Here is an 18,949-nt window from a genome sequence, read left to right as displayed (position 1 = left end):
ACCTTGTCACACTTACTGATAGTTTTTAAACTCCATATGTATTGCTAAAGGATTTACTGTGGTATGGTTTTGACCTATAGCTGCTGCATGACATTTAAAGTTTTGCTGTGAAATTACTATAGTACCTATGCTTGTAATATATAGGGTTACTATAGGCTAGTTCTTTTTGTAAGGTCAAGCTTTGAAAATACAAGGCCCAAGGGATGTAGCAACATTTTTATCAGTTAAAAAAAATCCCTGTGTACTGTGGGTAAGTCCTTTAAAATAACCATGGGAGTGTATAAGCACATTGTGTTGCACGCTGAGCCAGCTAGGGGTTCCCAAACTGGGGTCCAGGGACCACCAGGGGGTCCTTGAAGGGTCCCCAAGAAACTGAGGAATGTTTTTATTTCACTATTATTTCACTCAGTAGAGAGAGTGTAACTGACTAGTGACTATTTTGGTCATAGGTTTCACTTCCCCCACTGTAGGCTCTCTGTTGTCGTGATTTAGTGTAGAAACTGCATCACTGTCCAGATACTTTGAGTTTACAACAAAATTCTCACATGGGTTCCTTAGGGACAAAATCCTTGGTCTAATGTGTATGTAATGTGTAATCTTTGGGGTCCGATGTGAAAAAGTTTGGGAATCCCTGTTTAACACTGGGACTTTCCACTCCATCGTTAAAGTGCGCCACCAGTTGGCGAGCCCACAGTCCGTCCCTCTGTCACAGAAGACAGGTCAGGTGAGGAAACAGGTGTGACTCCAGGTGCCAATGTGGACAATAAGACGAGCAGACTGCGCCTCAATGATTTACCTTCTGTTGTCTTAGTTGTTATGCATCTATTTTTTGATTAGCCTTTATAGCTGCTCTGATTGGATGGCAGTTTTTTTTAAGGAAGTAAAAAGCATGTGGGCAACATGTTGCTGCAATATTGCCTCCCGGAATCCACATAATATGCAAGTTGCGTTTGTCGACAACGTCCGATTTTGAGTTGTACAGAACTAACAATATTTAACTTGTAGGTACAGTCCGGCCTGGCAGGTGACAGACCGTGAGGAAGACTGAAATGGAAAGCTTTCACTTCACACAGGCATCGATGAATCAATCTTGAGAGATCACACACTTCCTGGTCGGCAGAACTAAGTGACAAACAAGATTTGTCTTTCAAAAAGACCAACAACCCTGCAAGTCCAAACAGTGAGAAATGGATCATGGACGACCACAAGAGACGTCGCAAAGCAAGGTAAAATAATTTCCTGTTGTTTCTTTGTATCAGAGCAGCCTGGGGATTGAATGTGGCCCGCAGTAGTAAAATATCTCAATAACTGTCACAAGTAGCTACTTCTAACCGTCTGCTTACAGATACACAGGGGGGCTGTGAGCTAACCTGCCTGCCCCCTCTGACCAAAAGGGACTGATGCATTACAGATAGGCCGACCTGTAATTATTTTCATTTGTTTGAAAAAGAGACGAGTCATAGCTGGCAAAGTGCCAAAAATAAAAAGTACGGAAAAAGAACTATAGGCCTAGTAATCCTGTACATTTTAGGAGGCTACTATATCAATAGCACAACAAAATAATGACCTCCCATAGGTATATTACAGAAATATTATAGTGATATGATATGATAGGAAAAGAAAATAGCATTTATGTACAATAAGATCACTATAAACTCACTATCGAGTACCACAGACACAATATAGGAAGTCTCTATAGGAATATTATAGTTATTTTTCTTAAGGGTGATCCTGTAAGCTTGTCAGTAGATAGTAAACACTCATATAATCATTATTATAATAAGAAAGCTGCATTCTAATTGCGTAACACTTTGCTCTCTCTGTCTGCAGGGCTCCATGGTGTGGCACAGGGAGCACAGTGACGACTCTGCTGACAAGAGGCAGAGTGACGGCTCCATGAAGCCTCCCGCTCAGGTACATCCGCTTCTCCGGCTGCTTCATTTCTGCAAGGATGGCTCGCCTCGAAATGAACCTTTCTACGCTGTAAAATTGCTTTGCTCTATAGCGTTTTGCTCTCTGTATAAGCGGCATGATCTCATACTTGGGTACCGCTGTTAATTCAGGATGAGAAAAGACCCTTCAGAAGAGTGAGGAGCCCGTCCAGACCGAGGGCCTGGATGTCCACTTCGTACAAACCTAGGTTTGGAGGACGATTCCACAGGCCTCGGTAAGACTGGCAGGCCGAGCAGAGGGAGCACATTGTGTTTTGTAATATTGATGATGATGAAGAGGAGGAGGAGGCTGACGATGGCCTCTTTGAATTGTCCCCCTCTAATTGTGCAGTTTTCTGAGGGATGAGCTTTCATTCCGGAAACCCAGCTTTGGCCTCCAGAGGTACCACCATTTCACCTCCCGCTCTCACTTCCACCCGAGAGATCACCCGCTACCGAAACCCCAGTACCCCGCAAAGAGGGAGAGGGAGAAGGAGAGAGAGTGGGAGAAGGAGAGAGAGAGGGTGCGGGAGGACAGGAACGAGCAGAGAGAGAACACCGACACAAGTTCACCTCCCAAAGAAGACGCCGGTAAGTTTACGTCTGCAACAAAAGCCTGCAAAAAAGACGACAATACACACACACACACACACCTTATCTCATCTCATTAGACTATGCATGTTCACATTTCCCAATGGTATCAGGTGCATCAGGACATATTAAGCAAAATGAATTTCAAGTTGCAAGCAATTTATTATGAGCATTACCACAGAAAGAGCTATACACATGTGTGGTCGTGCAAACACAAGAACACAATCAGACTCACTCGCGCACACACACACACACACAAACACACACACACGTATATATGTGTATATTTATGTACAATATACTGTATATTTGTGCACTTTATCGAGTGACCATTGGGTGGCAGTGTATGCAAGCAGTGGTGCACAGCATTTTCATGAACACTTTGCATTACAAATATTTAGAAGGCATTTTTTCCAACACGGTATCTGGCGGTTGGCAGTCACATTCAGGTAGCAACAAAACCAGTTAGTTACATAATACTGATTACAAAGAAGCTTTGCCTAGACTTAACAGATGGATTATGTCATCATATAATGAACAGTCCTCCCAGTGAATTGAAAGCAGTCATACCGTCACATATGCCCCAACGCATCTAATGGAATGTGTGTAATTCTGTCGTATGTGGAAGATAAAGTGGGTATCGGATAATTATGTCATCAGTTGTCAGTGGGTTTGTTATTGTTAGTGAACAAGAGGGCTTTCAAATCAGTGGATAAATAAATCATATGGAATAATGTAGAGGACTGTTGTGTTGTTGTTGTTTGGGTGTTGAACTCTAGAGGATAGCTTCATCGCTGAAGTCCATGTTTCAGATTGTTGCTGATCTGTTGGTAGTATTTGGTGGTGTGGTATCGCATTTTTATCGACTGTGGCATTGGTATGTTTTTTTTCCCTCTCTCACACTCAGCCACTGTATCTATGCGCAGACTGCAGCAGTGTGGAGGTGTATGTGTGTGTTTGTGTGTGTGTGGCGTGTGTGTGTGTGTGTGGAACAGGTTTCTTTGTGTGCCTGAGTGATGGTGCGATGATGGTGACTCATCGCTGGTTTGTGTGCGCGCGTGTGTGTGTGTGTATGAGAGAGAGAGAGAGAGAGAGAGAGTGTGAAAAAGAGAGGCAGGAAGAGGGAGGGAGAGAGAGAGAAAGAGAGAGAGTGAGAGAGAGAGGGCAGGCAGCCAGCAGTATATAATGAGCCGTAACAAAGCTATTGCCTCACATAGGAACACTGCAGTCCAACGTTGCGAGGCAGATTTCTCAAATCACACCCAACAGATTCTGCTTAAAGAAACATTAATTTTAACCACTACTGCTTGCAGACAATAACTCTCCTTCCGACAGCAGATTGAAGAGAGAGAGAGGCAGATTAAGGGAGTCTTGAAACAGTAAAGACACAGCTGATAGGCTTGGTAAATAGAAAAACAAGACCCCCCCCTAACATGTGTTAGAGCCGCCTTGGTTTGGATAGGACACATTGATTCTCTGTGTGCCATGTGTTGCATTGTGCTGTGCTGCTGTGTTGACCTCATGTGTTTTGACTGTTTCCAGCTGCTTGGGGACCTTTGTTCCCCAGGTGTGTTTCCAGCAGAGAGAGGGACAAGCAGTTCACTGTAAGTTCACTGCCAAATGGGAAATTGTAACACCCCTTGCTCTGCCTTTTCCTCAGCTTTGCCATTTCTTTGATGTTTCTGTTGTGTTCGAGAGTGTGATAGTAGACCCAACCATCACTTAAAAATTCAGCTTTAAATTCATCACTATTTTTTCTCACAAAAGACCAATTTATTGTCAGGCAGCACAATACAAAATCCCATCTTCCCTTTGTTGAATGTTTTTGCTATATGAAAGTCCAGCAAATGAAAAAATTGTAAAAAAAAAAAAAAAAAAGAACGATTGAAATGAAATGCTAGTTCTTAGTCTTTGCTCATTTTGAATGCAATGGAAGATTTTGTGTGATGTGCAGCTTGATACAGTATGGTGGAAAGGGATTCCGCACGGCACCAAAATACATTATTTAGGAGGCACTCTCTCTGATTAAAAACAAACAAAAAATGTAGCCTTTTGGGATTTGGAAATTGTAGTAGTCAATATTTCAGTGTGGATTTTTTCATTATTAATTTTACCTCCCGAACTGGATCTTGCCTGCGTGTTCCTCAGACATGAGTTCAGGGCAGAGACCAATTTAGCTTTAAAACAAGAGCACAGGTGCAGCAGAAAGGGCTGAAATTGAAAGATAGGATAATCTTCTTGGCCGACCTAGACTCAGCAAGGTGAGGAGCAGAGTAGCACATGATGAATCACATGGTGAATCATGTTTGGCCTGCTGCATTCTAACACTGGAGTCACAGTGAAAAGAGGAAGAGGAACCAAAGAAGCAGTGACTGGTTTCTAAGTTGTTCTACAGATCAAAACTCAAATCAGCATTGTGTTAGGAATGTTGATAAAGTGAGCCTGTACTTGATACTTAATAGTTGACTTGGTTAAAGCTAGATGTCTTGTCACAAGTAATACCATAAATAAGATTTAAGCAGCTTAACTAATTGTAAAATTTAATCAGGAAAAGACATTTTGCTATGTGCAGCATTTGACTCTTCAGAAATCCAAGTTTTACTCTTTGTTACTGAACGTTCCTGCATTTCTCTGTTTTACATGTATTGGGGCTGAATAAATATATAGGAACAGATTCAGAATTTATACTTTATGAACCTTAGTGTCACAAGCATATGCACTTAGCTGCCATGTGGAACTACACTGTAGTCTGCAAACAACTGCTTGCTTATTCTCTTGTCATATCAGCTCTCAAGTGGTTTGCACCCATGTTTTTGACCAAGTGTAATTATTGCATTTCCCCTCTCTTGTCTCGTTGTCTTTGCAGGTTCCTCAAGAGAGCGAAAGAAACCAAAGCAGAGAGAGAGATCATAAGGGAGCCAAAGGCAAAGAGAGAGAACGAAGTAGAGACAGGGAGCCCCGTTCAACTGCAAGCCAGACAGCAGCACGAAACAGAGCCATCCAGCACAAGAGGAGAGAGATAGAGGCGGTAGGAAATTGTCAGCACACACACACACACACACACACACACACACACACACACACACACACACACACACACGCACGACACCTTGGGAGAGGGGATAGATGTAAACAGATAGGGAGAGACAGGAAGGGGAGAGATAAGAGGAGCTGGGATTAGAGGGAGAGAAAGAGAGAAGGAGGCAAGACTTTGGAAAACGCCGAGAGAGATGAGGAAAAAAGAGATTTGTTTAGTGTAGTCTAAACATTCATTTTGAAATACTGAGCCCGAGGCGGCGAGAGTGCATAATTATTGTCTTCACTTTGTTGTCGGGTCCAGCGAAGAAGCCCTCATTCATCATCTGACTTGACTGATGGGGAGGTAATTCATTTCAAGTCGAGCAAACTTTAAAATGACAATTTTGAGGTTGTTTATCCTGGCTCACCTGCATCACACAGTGGCTCTAACCCACGTGCGTTAATGCTGTCTTCAATGTGACAGCACATCACATGAAGCTCTGCTCATAGACTGTGTGTGTGTGTGTGTGTGTGTGTGTGTGAGAGAGAGGGAGAGAGAGAGAGTGCGTTTCCACCCACTTGACTGAAGAGATGGCCTCTTGCTTTTCATATCTCCATGGTTACGGGAGAAGGTAGGCTTTGCAAGAAAGCAGTCTGGCAACAGGTAGCTGATGCAAACTTGTGCACAAAAATTCATGCACACATACACACACACACACACACACACACACACACACACACAAAATACTTGTGTGAACAGCTGCCTGCTTGTGAATGTTTCCTCGGCTGTTAATCCATTCAGTGGTAATGGTATACACATGACAAGACTTCCCACTCAAGGTTTACTTGTTTGTTATACTCTCTCCCCTTCCAGTAACCCCCGCTCTTTCTTTTCTGTCTTTTTTTTCCATCTTCACCATGCCTCTCTCTCTCTCCCCCTCCCATTCAAACTGTCCTTGAACCTCAGTAAACCTAGATGCTGATGATTTCACATGCCATATAACCATGAATGTGTGTGTGTGTGTGTGTGTGTTTTTCAGGTGTATCGCCAGGACTGCGATACGTTTGGCGTGGTGGTGAGGATGCTGATAGCCAAGGACCCGTTGCTGGAGCGTCCCATCCAGTCCTCTCTGCAGGAGAACCTCAAGGAAATCGGCCTGCGCTGTGTGGAGGCCATGGAGAAATTCATAGAGGAGTACGACTCCAGGGAACTGTCTCACTAATCATACACACACACACACACCTGGCATCCTGCTTGCCTATCTGCCTAGCATACACACCACTTGTAAGTGTTGAGACTCTTGTGTTGAGTGTTTCAACGCCGCTTGTGTGTGTTTGTTTTTTGTGTTTCCGGACGCCGCTAGCTGTAACGAGCTCGTCTGTCCTTGTCTGCTGCCTGGTCAAAGTCACTCTTAGTGCTCAGCCGTCTGGTGGCTCTGTTTCCGCCCGCATGTTCTGTGACCACTGGTGAAATGTGACTGTGAAAGTTTCATGTGATTTTGAACGTTTGATACTCCTTCCAGTGTTGAAAATGTGATGATAAAAATACACTGTTTGATGTATTAATCAGGGGTGTGTTGAAGTGTCTTTATGAAGAAATCAAAGCAAAAATTTTTGATGTTTATATGACTGATGTGCATAGTAATTTATCATTATTACTCACTGGTGACGTTTTCTAAATCTACTTATGTTCATGATACATTAAACATCAGATGGTTAACAATTTTCTCAGTGACTTATTCATGGCTACAATAGGCAGTACAATACCATAGCAGAAAATACAATTATGGGTCAGTAGGTGACGAGGCCGGGGATTGTTGTTTGTACAACGGGGAATGAGTGCAGATCCCTTTTGATGTTTGACCAACTGGGCAGACTGCCGATGAACAGATGGTGTTTCCTTATCAGAGATTGGACAAAAGTTTCAAGGGAGAGAAACTATCATTCAAAATACTCCGCCAACCACTCAACAACCAGACAACAGTCACAACCAATCAGAGAGCTGAATAGAAGATACAACTTCCTGGCTGATCATTGAAGTACACTTTATTTTCAATATGAGACAACAACATCAAATTGACATGCAAGCCTCCCTATCTCTACATCATGTTATACAAATAATGATTCTTTAGATACAAAATATAATATATATAAATATTTAAGACCATATGTACATAACATTTACATTACTACATCCATTACTTTAATAACATTTTATTACTATATATACATTTAACAGGTATCATTCTTTAATTTATTATTATTATTATTAGTTATTATTATTAGTTATAATTATTATTAATCATCTATAGGTAACTCTCAAAAAACAAAGCATGTTGCAGAAGAGAAAACGGGACCATACCTGACGTTACTGTGCCTGAATGGTCAAGGAGCAGAGGCGAGCTAGCACTCTGTCCTTGGTAAAGCATGGAGAGCAGGCTATGTAGAGCACAAGGTTCAACAGACTATTTGTACAAGGTGATAACGGGGCTAGCGAGCCAACACTATATTCCAGCAGCGTTTGGATCCCACTGAGGTAAACAAAGACATAGCTTGGAATCTAGCACGTAGCTGTCACTATCCCAACACAATTTCAGATTTGTCCACATAGAATAGGTTTACTGCCCAGAGCCTGGAGCACTGAGCTGTGACCCGCGGCTGTCCAGAGCAGTCGGATCACTGCGGTTTCACCAGTACTTCCCTTTGAATCTGTAAAGGGGTTGTTCATTCTCTCTTGCACGCACAGACACACACATATACTGTTATACCCATTAATTTGCGCTGACCAGACTATATTTAGCAGTCTAATCCATCCATGGTTCCTTGTGCCATCACTTGATGTGATCTGCATCATTGTAAACATTTCTGTTGTGTAAGCCAGCTAAGCTTCCTCTCATGATTACATCATACTGTGTAGGTGTACACAAACACTACCCGGTGTAGAGTTGTGTAAGCTCACATACATAAAAAAATGCTTTCTTCTACCCCCCCCCCCCCCCCCCCCCCCCACACACACACACACACACACACACACACACACACACACACACTCTCTCACTGTCCGCTGTCTCACTCTCACCTTCCCACTCCCTCTCCCTCCTCCCTGTTGCTTTCACACTCTCCTTACCTCTCCCTCTCCCATCTCTTTCTCTCTCCTGTTCATCCCTCCCCATCTCTTGGCTCTATATCTAGGAAATTATGCAGTTTTTGCTCTTCCTCCTCTGGCGAGTGTGCAGCTGGCCATGAATCGGTCCATGCAGTGGTCCGTGATGACCCCCCATCCCAGAGGGGCTGTAACGGTGGCGCAGCTCCTCGTTGATGTAGCGCAGCTGCACAGGCCGAGGGATGGGTTCCCCTAGGAAATAACCCTCATCTTCCTCAGACTCCGAGGAAGAGGAACAGCTGGAGCACCAGGGGTCAGCCCCCTCTCTGTAGCCATCGCCCCAGTATGGCCCACCCAGCCCTGCAGGTTGCCAACCAGCATTCTGCAGGGTGAGATCGGAGGTGGTGCGGGGACAGGGCCGGTAGGACTGCTGCCTGCACCCTGCTGGTCCCAGGCCGAACAGCTCCCTGGCAGCGTGGCCGGGGGGGAAGCGGTCGTAGTCCTCCTGGACGCGGCGGTAGGGCGGCTCCACCATCTGAGCAGGCCGGTCAGCTACCAGGTGCAGGGCGTTGTCAGAGCGGGAACGGCGAGAGCGTTTGTGGTGGCGCCCGCTGCGGTGCTGGCCGTTACCATGGTTACCGCGATGGTGTTTGCGGCGTCTTGGTTGTGGCTGCTGTTGCTGGGATACAGGCTCCTGTCCGTTTGCATGCCGACGGGGGATTCTCTCACTCATGGGAATCATACGCAGGTTTCCGCTGCTGCCTACCAGCCCAATGCGACCTTTGCCTTCAAAGGCCAGTGGCTGCGGGCCGTCCCAGTACTGCAGGGGGTATCCCACTCTCAGCGGAGCATCCATGTTCCCATAGGGGCGAGAGGAGGACAGGGACTCTGTGCTGTGGAACTGGACTGAGGAGCTTAGGGTGCCCATGTTGCTCTTCTCAGATACATTCACACCAGAGTCCTTACTCAGGTCAGGCATTGAGAACCTGGACAGATGCTCCTGACGCTTACTGACCCCATCCAGAGAGTTACCTGTAAAAAGCATACGTCACACATCAGTTGTTCATATTATATAGCATTGCCTCATATTGTATCATCAGATACTGTATCATATATCACTGTACCTGTAGCGTTGGACATTGTGAGGGACTCCATGGATCCACGAGGGGTCTGTTCTAGAGGAGTGAGGGGCTCATTGAAGCTCATGGCATTAATGGGGTTCCTCCTGGTCAGCGGGGGCCTGCTGTCCCTCTGGAATCCATGCAGGCTGATGCTCCTCTTGTCTGAGAAGCCCTGGCTCTGGCTAGACATCTCGTTGAAGCTCATCTGGGTGCGTAGCTTGTTGGGCCTGAACTCATCCTGGCCATGGTGGGTCCAGTTCTCATTGAAGGAGTGGCCCCTGAGGGCGGCCATGGGGGTTCTCTTGGCGTTACCTTGCTCCTTCCCCCAGGAGTCAGGCCTCTTCCCTGGGTTGACGGGGCTCTGGGCTGGAGGGTGGGGGTTCGGGGTGGGATTGTAGCCCTGCCTGGGGTTACACTGGCCCAGCAGCTGTATAGGTGTCGCGGCGGGGGAGGGTTCCCGTTGGGCGGTCTCATACGCAGCGGCGGCGTAGGGTTCATCCCGGCTCATCCACACTTGGTTTAGGCTCGGGGCGCGGCTCGGGGTGCGGCTGGGCGTGCGGCTGGGGGTCCTGCTCGGGGTCTGGCCAGACGAGAGGCTCAAGCGGTCCATCTGAACAGACAGGGGGTCAATCTCAGCAGACAGACGGTCAGGCAAGGGCGGAGGAGCCGGCTGGCGGGCCTCAGCGCTCCGCCGTTCCTGCTCGGCATTCCGGCGCTCTTTTTTCCCAATCTTGGTGCTGTGGCGGGACTCGCGGGAACGGGCACTCTGGAAAGCTGAGTCTGAGGAGTCAGACTCATCTGGATCCTGATTGGTTGAAATACAACTAATTAGTAAGATGATTCAACTGCTAATCAATGTATACATATATCATCTCTAAGTATACAGATGACATACAGAAAATATATTAATTCAACCAATAAAATATTAGTCATATGTTTTGTTAAGCACCTGTCCAGCGCTGCAGGACCGTGAGCAGAAGATCTGCCCCTGTTTTGGCAGGAAGGGGCGGCCCAGCAGCGAGCGCTTACAGCGGGCACAGCAGAAACATTCCTCAGTAGCGTGCCAGTGTTGCCCGTCATACGTCATCTGACCTTGGTCAATGCCTACAGCCAGATGGGGAAGAGATAACCGTAACTTTAACACTTAACATACCAGTTACAAGTTTAATGGTTAATAATAGTTAGTATACTTGGGCCATCTCTAGGCTCCACTGTTTTAAAATCGTCAGGTGATGGCAGCTACTCTGACATATATTCAATACTAGTGTAAGATTGTTCTCCTTCTAAATCCATGGTGCATGATTTTAGCACTCCCAGTAACGAACACAGCCAAGCACAGTCTGTCTTTTAGCCAGTAGGTTAAGATAATCTTCATGAATTATTCCTCTCAATATTATAATGGTATTTATTGGGAGTAATGAAATCCAGTACAAACACAGAGATCTGCTGTAGATTTATGACAGTGTAGCCTGATGTTTTCTATGGTACTCATTGGTATGGTAGTATATCATTCTGTTAAACTCTGAATTTGGCCTCTATAGGAATGCTCACCTTGGATTATGGCACAAGGGATATTAACATCATATCCTGTGTATTGATAAATGGTATTTATTGGGAGTAATGAAATCCAGTAAAAACACAGAGATTTATTCTCCTGAGGGAGAATATTTGTAATTGTACACTCAAACACATGATTTTTCAACTGATATATATATATATATAATGTGAGAATACATTTCAGTAGATCTGCTCTGAGCTTCTTTCAGAGCTTCCATCTGGATACAACATGGCTTCCTCTGAAACAAGCTCAGCTTCCTCACTGTTACTGGAGCCTGGGACGATAATAACCATCCACATCTCACTGCTCCGACTACGCCTCTTCACAGCTGTGTGCTACACGGGGCTCAGAGGGCTAATGTTACCCACATTTAAATCTGCTTCCTAAATAGCTGTTAGAGGTTTTCTGTGAAGTGAGTGTAAGAAAGACGTGCCCAAGTGTGCTGTTAACAGTTCATGTATGTTTGTGCTCTTAAAGTAATAATAGAAATGTGCAGGGAACATGTCCGGAGTGCTGTACCTATGTGTTCTCCGCATGCGTCACAGTACTCTGCGTAAAGGGACTCGAAGCAGTTACAGCAGTGTGGCCGTCCGTCCTTCATGATGTAGCGCTGGCCGCCGAGCGTAGCCTCACACTCAAAGCAACAGAAGTGCTTCATGTGCCAGTGCCTGCCCTCTGCCTCGGTGCACTCATCAGCAAAGATTATCTGCATGACCGAGACATCACATTTATCAGCGCAGATATTCTACAGAGAGAAACTGATGCGATTGAGATGAATGGAGGTGACAGGGGAATGAAAAATGAGAAGACACATTTTTAACTCAGTAAAGGCCTGCTTGCCACACATTAAGTAGAAAACAGACATGACCTTTCTGAGACATGACAAGAATACTGAGACATCTTTTCACTACAGACCAGTTTAAACCCCATCCAAGCCTCTTTGCTATTCAACCATTTCCAGCCCTGAAGGGCTGTGAGCCCAGACAGGCGCACCTCATCACAGGCACAGCAGCGGGGTTTCAGCCTCTCGGCATGGTGCCGGCCACAGTAGACCTTGCCATCCTGGTAGAAGTAGATGAGATCCACCAGCAGTTCCTCACACATGCTGCAGACAAAGCAATGCGGGTGCCAGCATTGCCCATGGCCCGCTCTCGCAGCAAACACCACAATGTCTCCTCCGTTTATCTGACCCCCACACTAGAGAGGAGAGAGAGGGAGAGAGAGAGAGAGAAAGAGAGAGAGAGGGGGGAAAGGAACGAGGGGGATGCAGAGTGATGAGGAAATAGGGATGGGGAAAGAAGGAGAGAAAAAAGATGCATGCAAAAAGAAATGTGTGGAGAAGAGAGGGAAGGGAGGGGGGGTGAGAAAATGGCACTTGAAATGAATATGATCTTTCAAGATTGAAGTGTTTTCTACTTCTAATCTGTTTCATCTATCTGATGAAACATCAAAAAAGAAGCACAGGCAAGCAAATCTGAGCATGCCATTTAGAAATGGGCAGATTTAGAATAATGCAAATTCCTTAGACAGGGAGAAGCTATGAAAAGTGTTGGGCTGGCAATTGTTACCTTCTGTCAGTGAAGAGGAGGACAACAGGGGAAACAAAGGGAAGGGACGCTAGCTGTTGGCTGTACCTGTTCACAGATGGCCCCGTTGATGGTGAGGGGGAAAGGACGGACGTTGCCCCTGCCCAAGTTCTCCTTCTTCCGTTGGTTGCTGAAGAGCTTAAGCTCTCTTTTCTCCTCGTCATCCAGAGTGTTACAGTAACGCACCTGGCCAACACAGTTAATCATCACTTCAAGTAGGCTCATCTGCCACATCTGTCTTTATATCAGAAAGTTAGAATGCTTCCTAGCTACTGGAAGTTATATTAAAACACACAATCTGTTAATGTATAAATGAGTGACACAAATTTACTGCAGTATGGAAAGTTCTGTACCTCGTTGTCATGTGGTGGCAACTGGTGAAGCAGTTGTTTGATGCGATATTTCTCTCCGGGGCTGTTTATATAGGGAACCTTCTCTTCTGGTAAGGAGTTATAATACTGATGCACCTGAAACAAACACACAAAACAAAGCTCATGGTTCTGAAAATAGCTACAAACTCAAGATTGTTCAGTAATTAGGGATAAGGTAAGTACTACAGTGAGGTAATTTTGTAGCCATGGCAACTGACTCATTATGCATTTATTGTACTGAGGTAAAGGTAGTCGACTTCACATAATCTACCCTGTTTCATTATTTCATTTTAGTGGTGCCATGCCTGGAAATGGTTAAAACCCATCCAAATGAATGTGAAAGCAGTTTCAAATTAATTTATCATGGTCTTCATGTGCATAGAGTTTGTTTTTGTTCTGCCCTCCATCATCATTGCCCTTGAAAATCAGTGTCTGGAATTGAAAGTGTGTGAGACAATGAGTCCTGTGCTGCTGCAGCAGATGCAACCTTGAACAGCATCAGGCTCTTTCAGTTTTCACCAGCCAACACTCAGATTGCTGAAGAAACCTGAGTTACGCTCTTGTATACTGCTTTGCACTTAGCATTCATGGTCCAGAAGAAATTGTGTGTTGGTATCCATGGCCTAGCACTCCTTTTATATTTGTAAGTCAGCGGGTGAAATGGAGAAAAAATGATAAAACTATAAAATAAAAATATGATTAGTGTTTGAGACACTATGGGTGTCAAATGGGTACACACCCATCTGATGGCACAAAGGATTCTTGTCATATGTCACTGATTTTCAATACAGTCTTTGACACTACAGAGTAAAGCTCTATATTGTTGAAATGGCTGTGGACCAATTTGCATAATTACCATAATTTAAACACCTGGTGTCACATATTAAGTCTGCATTACCATGGATGGATTATTGAACAGGCCAACCGGGCACAGGTCCAGGGGCCCAAGAGCTCAGGGGGCCCCTTAGTAACTATCTGTGCCCAGGGGCCCTTTGTCTCATAATCCGCCTATGTGCATTACCACCAACAAAAGTACAACGTTCTCAATCTATCAGAATGCATTTCCACATGTTCTAGTCCTGAAACACACTGTTTTCAGCTTGTTTCTGCCTACTACACATTATGGAAAATGTGAATAAGCGGTAGAGAGAGCGAGGGGAAGGGGGTGTGGCTCTGTGATGGACTGGTGCCCCCCAGATCCTCACCTCAGTAGCACCCACTTGTTTATCATATATGCTATGGAGGGTGACACTGAGTCTCATGGCAGTTTTGTAACCAAGTGGTCATTTGAGGTGGAAGACTTCTCTCTCTCTCCCAGAATCTTTTTGAAAGGCTGGAAAACGGGGAACCTTTGAAAAGGGCTACAACTGCATCATCACTGAGTACTCACTTCTCATACTTTACAGACTTATTTTTTTTTTTACTGTCAAACATCCTGTTAGACCAAACAGGTTGTAAAAACAGTTTTGACTGGATTAATGGCTTCACATGTTTCCTTATTAGCTCTGTCTGTTTTGAGTTCTCTATCATTTGGTTGCAGATAATCAATGGAAAGCTCTACCTGATCATATCCTATATATATATCAAGCTCTTAACATAGCTTTAATTCACTGACAGACTCAACTGTATTATTGGACAGTGAACAGAGTTTAAAATGAGTACAACCTATATTATAGGATAGGAACAAAAAAACCCAATATTCTGTTCATGAACACACTCAACAAATATGATAGCAAGAGTCTGTTGGGTAACTGGCTCAGAGTCAGTCAGTAGTCGACAGTTTGGCCGGGGGCCACAACATTTGGGGAAGCAACTCTGCCAGAAACTTGAGGAGTAAAACACTTGAACCATAAGCCGTTGTTCAAATCAAATGATGAAAAACTGCATGGAATTCACACTGTTGTTGTTTTATTTGTGTCAGCATCACTCTCAAAGTGGTGTTGCCAATAGGATTTGAATTTATTTTCACGGTTTGTACAATAATCATTTCCAAAGCAAATAGAATCCAAAAATGCCCAAATCCATTTGATTAGAAGTGATGCTATATTTTTTGGGTCATTTTTATGCTATATTTCTTAGTCATTTCTTTGTCATTTCTTTGTGACAAATAGACTGTTAAAGATCATTTAATCTGTGACTGGGTCAGTCCATCCTTTATGACTTGTTCTTACAACTAATGAAGCAATTATAATATCAAAACTAGGAACTGTATGTTCAAACAACTCAATCAGTTAACTGTACTGCATTAGATCAGTAATGTTGATGAATTTCTTTTACATTGTGAAGCACAGGAACAGCATTGTACAGAAAGAAATCTACAATCTTCAAACTAGTATCCAGAAGTGTCCAGACATGACGGACTTAAAAATCATTATATTCAAGCACACTAAAAAGCAACAGGCAGCTCCAACTTCCTTCATCTCCTGTCGGATGAGAGAGGCTGCAGCCTTTTTCAGCATCCTGTCAAGATGGCTGACTGGAGAAAATGACTGTTATCAGCTCAGCCTGTCATCTGTTAACAGAGCCCTAGGAGGCCTGCTGCACTACAGTGCTGCACTTACTAAATAAAGACAGAAGTGTTCAGACCCTGACCCAATAGTTGAACAGAACCTTGCTTATCTGAACCATCGATTTCCTCACTGATGGACGCACTGGTCACAAATATGAAATGATTTGAAAATACCTTCTATCAAATGTGCACAATTGTTTACATTTCCTTGATTATGCAAGCAATTAAAAGGCATTTAAAGTGCAAATTGGTCCAGACAGGGCATTTTGGAATGTGGGTGTAAGATTTTGCCACACATTTGAGTCATCCAAACATTTGCTGGCTCAAATTGCAATGATCTACTAAACTAGAGAACACAGAACAAACTGATGCTTCATATTTCAACAGCATCCTTAAATGGAATACGAATGGACATATTCACATGTTTCAGTCCTTTTTATAGAAAAAAAAAGGAATTATATGCTTGATGTTCTCTTTAAGTGATTAGAGCAATGCCATTTACTGCAATCTGGGAGGTTTTGGGGCTTTGTCAAGTCACAGGCCTGTATCATCATCATCATATCAGCAAATATCATTACAACACAAACCACAATCCCATACAATTGAATACAAATGGTTGATAAATAATATAGGATGAAATATTTTGAATCACAGAGCGATTCAGTCAACATAGCATTACGTCATTTCTGTCCTTTGGACAAACAAATTGCCTAATTGTCCTTTTCATGGTTTGGTTATGGTTGTCATTCTGCTAGACTGTGACCTTGGTTCCTACACAGTGGCAGCTTTAACACTGACAGCTCAGAAACTTCTTCACGATTATTCTTCCATGAAATGTCTGACAGCTATTTCTCTGTGATATGTGCATGTCATCCCTGCCCCTTCCTCCTCTCCCCTCCAACCCCACATGACCAAAACACCATGAAGGGGATTTAAAAACAATAATGACCCACCGTCTTGTTTTACTGCCTTGTCTCAGATCAGTGAATTTTCCATCTCGGATGCTTAGGAAAATGTCACAGACACATTATCGCACAAATAATTAAATTCCTCTGACCGATACAGTTCAATTTGATATGGTCTGGCAATGCCGGACTAAAGGTGACTTGAAATAGCACTGGCTGATGGACTACTTATGCTTATCCAGTGCAATGCGTGGTTATGGGTGTGTTACTGGGTTTGGGGCTAAACACTTAAACGTGAGTTGAATATCTGTGATTTGAAAGGCAAGCGAGGGGAAACGACAGATTTGGTTTGTGGGTGTGTGTGTGTGTGTGTGTGTGTGTGGCTGTGTACCTGTTCAGGGCTGAGGCCAGGGGGAACCCAGGCGTATTCCTCCAGCGCGCACCCAGAGTCGTCGTCAGAGGTGGAGTTCCTCTGGAAGTCGTACATGAGCTTGGTGATGGTCTTCTCCATCTCCAGAGGCATGGCCGTCACAACATGCTCCTCAACGCGACTCCTGCAGGGGACAGAGGTATTCCTGTTGTGGAGAAGAGGCAAGGAACAAAGGAATAAGGAGATAAAGTCACAAAAGAGAGAGAGTGAATGAGAGAGAGAGGGAGGAGTAGGGGAAGGGAAAGAGGAAAAGATGGGGATAAAGGGAGTAAAGAGGAGAAGTCAATATTCTAGACTATTATGTGGAAAGCAGCAGGTTCAGATTCCCCAGTGGTGTATATCAGGTCTATATAGAAAAATGAATTACAGAGATCCAAGCAATTTATTATGAAAAATACTATGGGAAGCACAGTACACATTCTCTCTCACTTTCACATACACATACACACACACATTCAAAACCATCACTGGTCCAGATCCTCTAAAATCCATTCAAGGTTTATGAAAAAACAAGATCAACACATTAACATGCAAACAATACAATTTCTGCCCACAGGACTAGCACCATTGTGTATGTGCTGATGGCTTTACGTGAGTGTGTATGGATTAGAGAATGCACAGTTTGATTTGAGCCACACATGGCAAAGTCAGAAGGGGGGGGAAGAGAGGGAGGGCGCTATGGCTGAGAGGAGAACAGCTGCACACATTACTAATACATGAATAATTAACAGGACTAGGTATTGCCTCCACCACCAGAAACATGCAACTCAAATGCAATTAATTTAGCAAGCAATTTGAATATTTAGTGGGGCAACAACAAGAGCACGAATGAGCTGTAACTGTTAACTTCACATGGATTGTCACTTTAGATGCTGTTGGGTGGAGAGATATTAGAGATAGTCAGACAGTCCAAGTGGAAGAAACAATCTTTGTTTTGAAGCTCCTAATGTGGGTTTGATTGGTGATTACTGAACTTGGTAATGATGTACAGAGTGAACAATCAACATGGGCAAAACTGAAAACATTACAGGAAGATACAGGCAGCCACTGATTCTTAATTTTTTTCTGTTTGAGTCATAGATCAAGGTCATAGCAGTGCATTAACAAAGGCCTGCTAGAAACGACACTGCAAGATGGTCCACGTTTGAGTGAGAGTCAGGCCCTGAAATGTCTGATTCCAAAATGATCTTTCCCAAATGATGTGACGGGTCTTCTGCGGCTGTTTCGGACAGCAGCGCTATTTCCCACAGAGAAAGCACGGAGAGACGGAGCTTCAGCAGTGGCCAGGAACAGCAGACATTTCCACAGACTGAGCCAGTGAGTCAGAGCCCAGTACTGTTTATCTCTCTAAGATGGGTGCTGCTGATTCCTTTATGCGCAGAGATCGGAGGTACGTAACCTCAAGCCCCTGGCCTGGCCCGAGGCAGTTCTTCATTAGTGAGTGGAGAGAGTGAGAGCGGCCTCATGGGAGACCTGCAGCCTGTTGCACCAGTTAAACTTAGGTTCAGATGTAGACTAGTTTGGATGTAAATTCTCACTAAGTTTACACAGTACTTAAATTGTATTGGTTGCACCAACTAAAATAGTTCCAATGTAGACATAAAGCCTACCTTATAACTTATGTCTACATAGCCACTTATATACAAACTTACACCTACATCCCACTGTGTGCAAAGTCTTCCATACAATATTGGGCATGGCATCGATTTGATAGATGGGAAAACTTGCTAGAGGATCTGGTTTAACAAATAATAAATTTGTTGGCAAAATGAAATTAGATCACTGAACTGATGAAGAACCAAACTACAATATTAGCTAGCTGGCAT

At 44.1% G+C, this 18,949-nt stretch overlaps 2 protein-coding genes across 5 annotated transcripts; one reads left to right on the top strand and one right to left on the bottom strand.

The window, feature by feature from the left end:
- Positions 1–592: 592 nt before the first annotated feature.
- On the top strand, positions 593–7,252 carry LOC139654569 (periphilin-1-like). 3 transcript variants are annotated; one of them, XM_071531681.1, is made up of 8 exons: positions 593–724; positions 1,006–1,226; positions 1,831–1,914; positions 2,064–2,167; positions 2,284–2,522; positions 4,065–4,126; positions 5,389–5,550; positions 6,581–7,252. In XM_071531681.1, the coding sequence occupies exons 2-8, from the start codon at positions 1,188–1,190 to the stop codon at positions 6,761–6,763; spliced, it is 873 nt and encodes a 290-aa protein (XP_071387782.1). In that variant the 5' UTR covers positions 593–724; positions 1,006–1,187; the 3' UTR covers positions 6,764–7,252. The 3 variants fall into 3 exon arrangements, with proteins under 3 accessions (XP_071387782.1, XP_071387783.1, XP_071387781.1); XM_071531682.1 differs by having other exon boundaries at positions 701–736; XM_071531680.1 differs by lacking the exon at positions 593–724 and having other exon boundaries at positions 757–1,226.
- Positions 7,253–8,728: 1,476 nt separating this feature from the next.
- Positions 8,729–17,237, bottom strand: LOC139654567 (prickle-like protein 2). Of its 2 annotated transcripts, XM_071531679.1 has the most exons (10): positions 17,085–17,237; positions 13,262–13,375; positions 12,957–13,094; positions 12,316–12,519; positions 11,842–12,028; positions 10,714–10,868; positions 10,326–10,569; positions 9,768–10,277; positions 9,332–9,675; positions 8,729–9,262 (listed from the first exon to the last, which is right to left on the bottom strand). In XM_071531679.1, the coding sequence occupies exons 1-10, from the start codon at positions 17,214–17,216 to the stop codon at positions 8,729–8,731; spliced, it is 2,562 nt and encodes an 853-aa protein (XP_071387780.1). In that variant the 5' UTR covers positions 17,217–17,237. The 2 variants fall into 2 exon arrangements, with proteins under 2 accessions (XP_071387780.1, XP_071387778.1); XM_071531677.1 differs by having other exon boundaries at positions 8,729–9,675; positions 9,768–10,569.
- Between the last annotated feature and the right edge of the window lie 1,712 nt (positions 17,238–18,949).

This window comes from Centroberyx affinis, unplaced genomic scaffold, assembly GCF_046629955.1.
Source record: "Centroberyx affinis isolate AG114_WGS23_722 - 3 ecotype Tasmania unplaced genomic scaffold, CSIRO-AGI_Caff_v1 ptg002107l_1, whole genome shotgun sequence".
NCBI classification, from domain to species: Eukaryota; Metazoa; Chordata; class Actinopteri; order Beryciformes; family Berycidae; genus Centroberyx; species Centroberyx affinis.
Note: the sequence above shows the minus strand (reverse complement) of the source record. Positions and strands in the feature narration are given on the sequence as shown.

Bases quoted from the DNA above. Each gene is read 5' to 3' on its own strand.
- LOC139654567 (XM_071531677.1), bottom strand. From the start codon at position 17,216: ATGCCTCTGGAGATGGAGAAGACCATCACCAAGCTCATGTACGACTTC. The intron at 13,376-17,084 runs GTACACAGCCAC...TGTTTGTTTCAG, and splicing joins CTGGCCTCAGCCCTGAACAG to GTGCATCAGTATTATAACTC. The intron at 13,095-13,261 runs GTACAGAACTTT...TGTGTTGGCCAG, and splicing joins TGCCACCACATGACAACGAG to GTGCGTTACTGTAACACTCT.
- LOC139654569 (XM_071531681.1), top strand. From the start codon at position 1,188: ATGGATCATGGACGACCACAAGAGACGTCGCAAAGCAAG. The intron at 2,168-2,283 runs GTAAGACTGGCA...CTAATTGTGCAG, and splicing joins GGACGATTCCACAGGCCTCG to TTTTCTGAGGGATGAGCTTT. The intron at 5,551-6,580 runs GTAGGAAATTGT...TGTGTTTTTCAG, and splicing joins AGAGGAGAGAGATAGAGGCG to GTGTATCGCCAGGACTGCGA.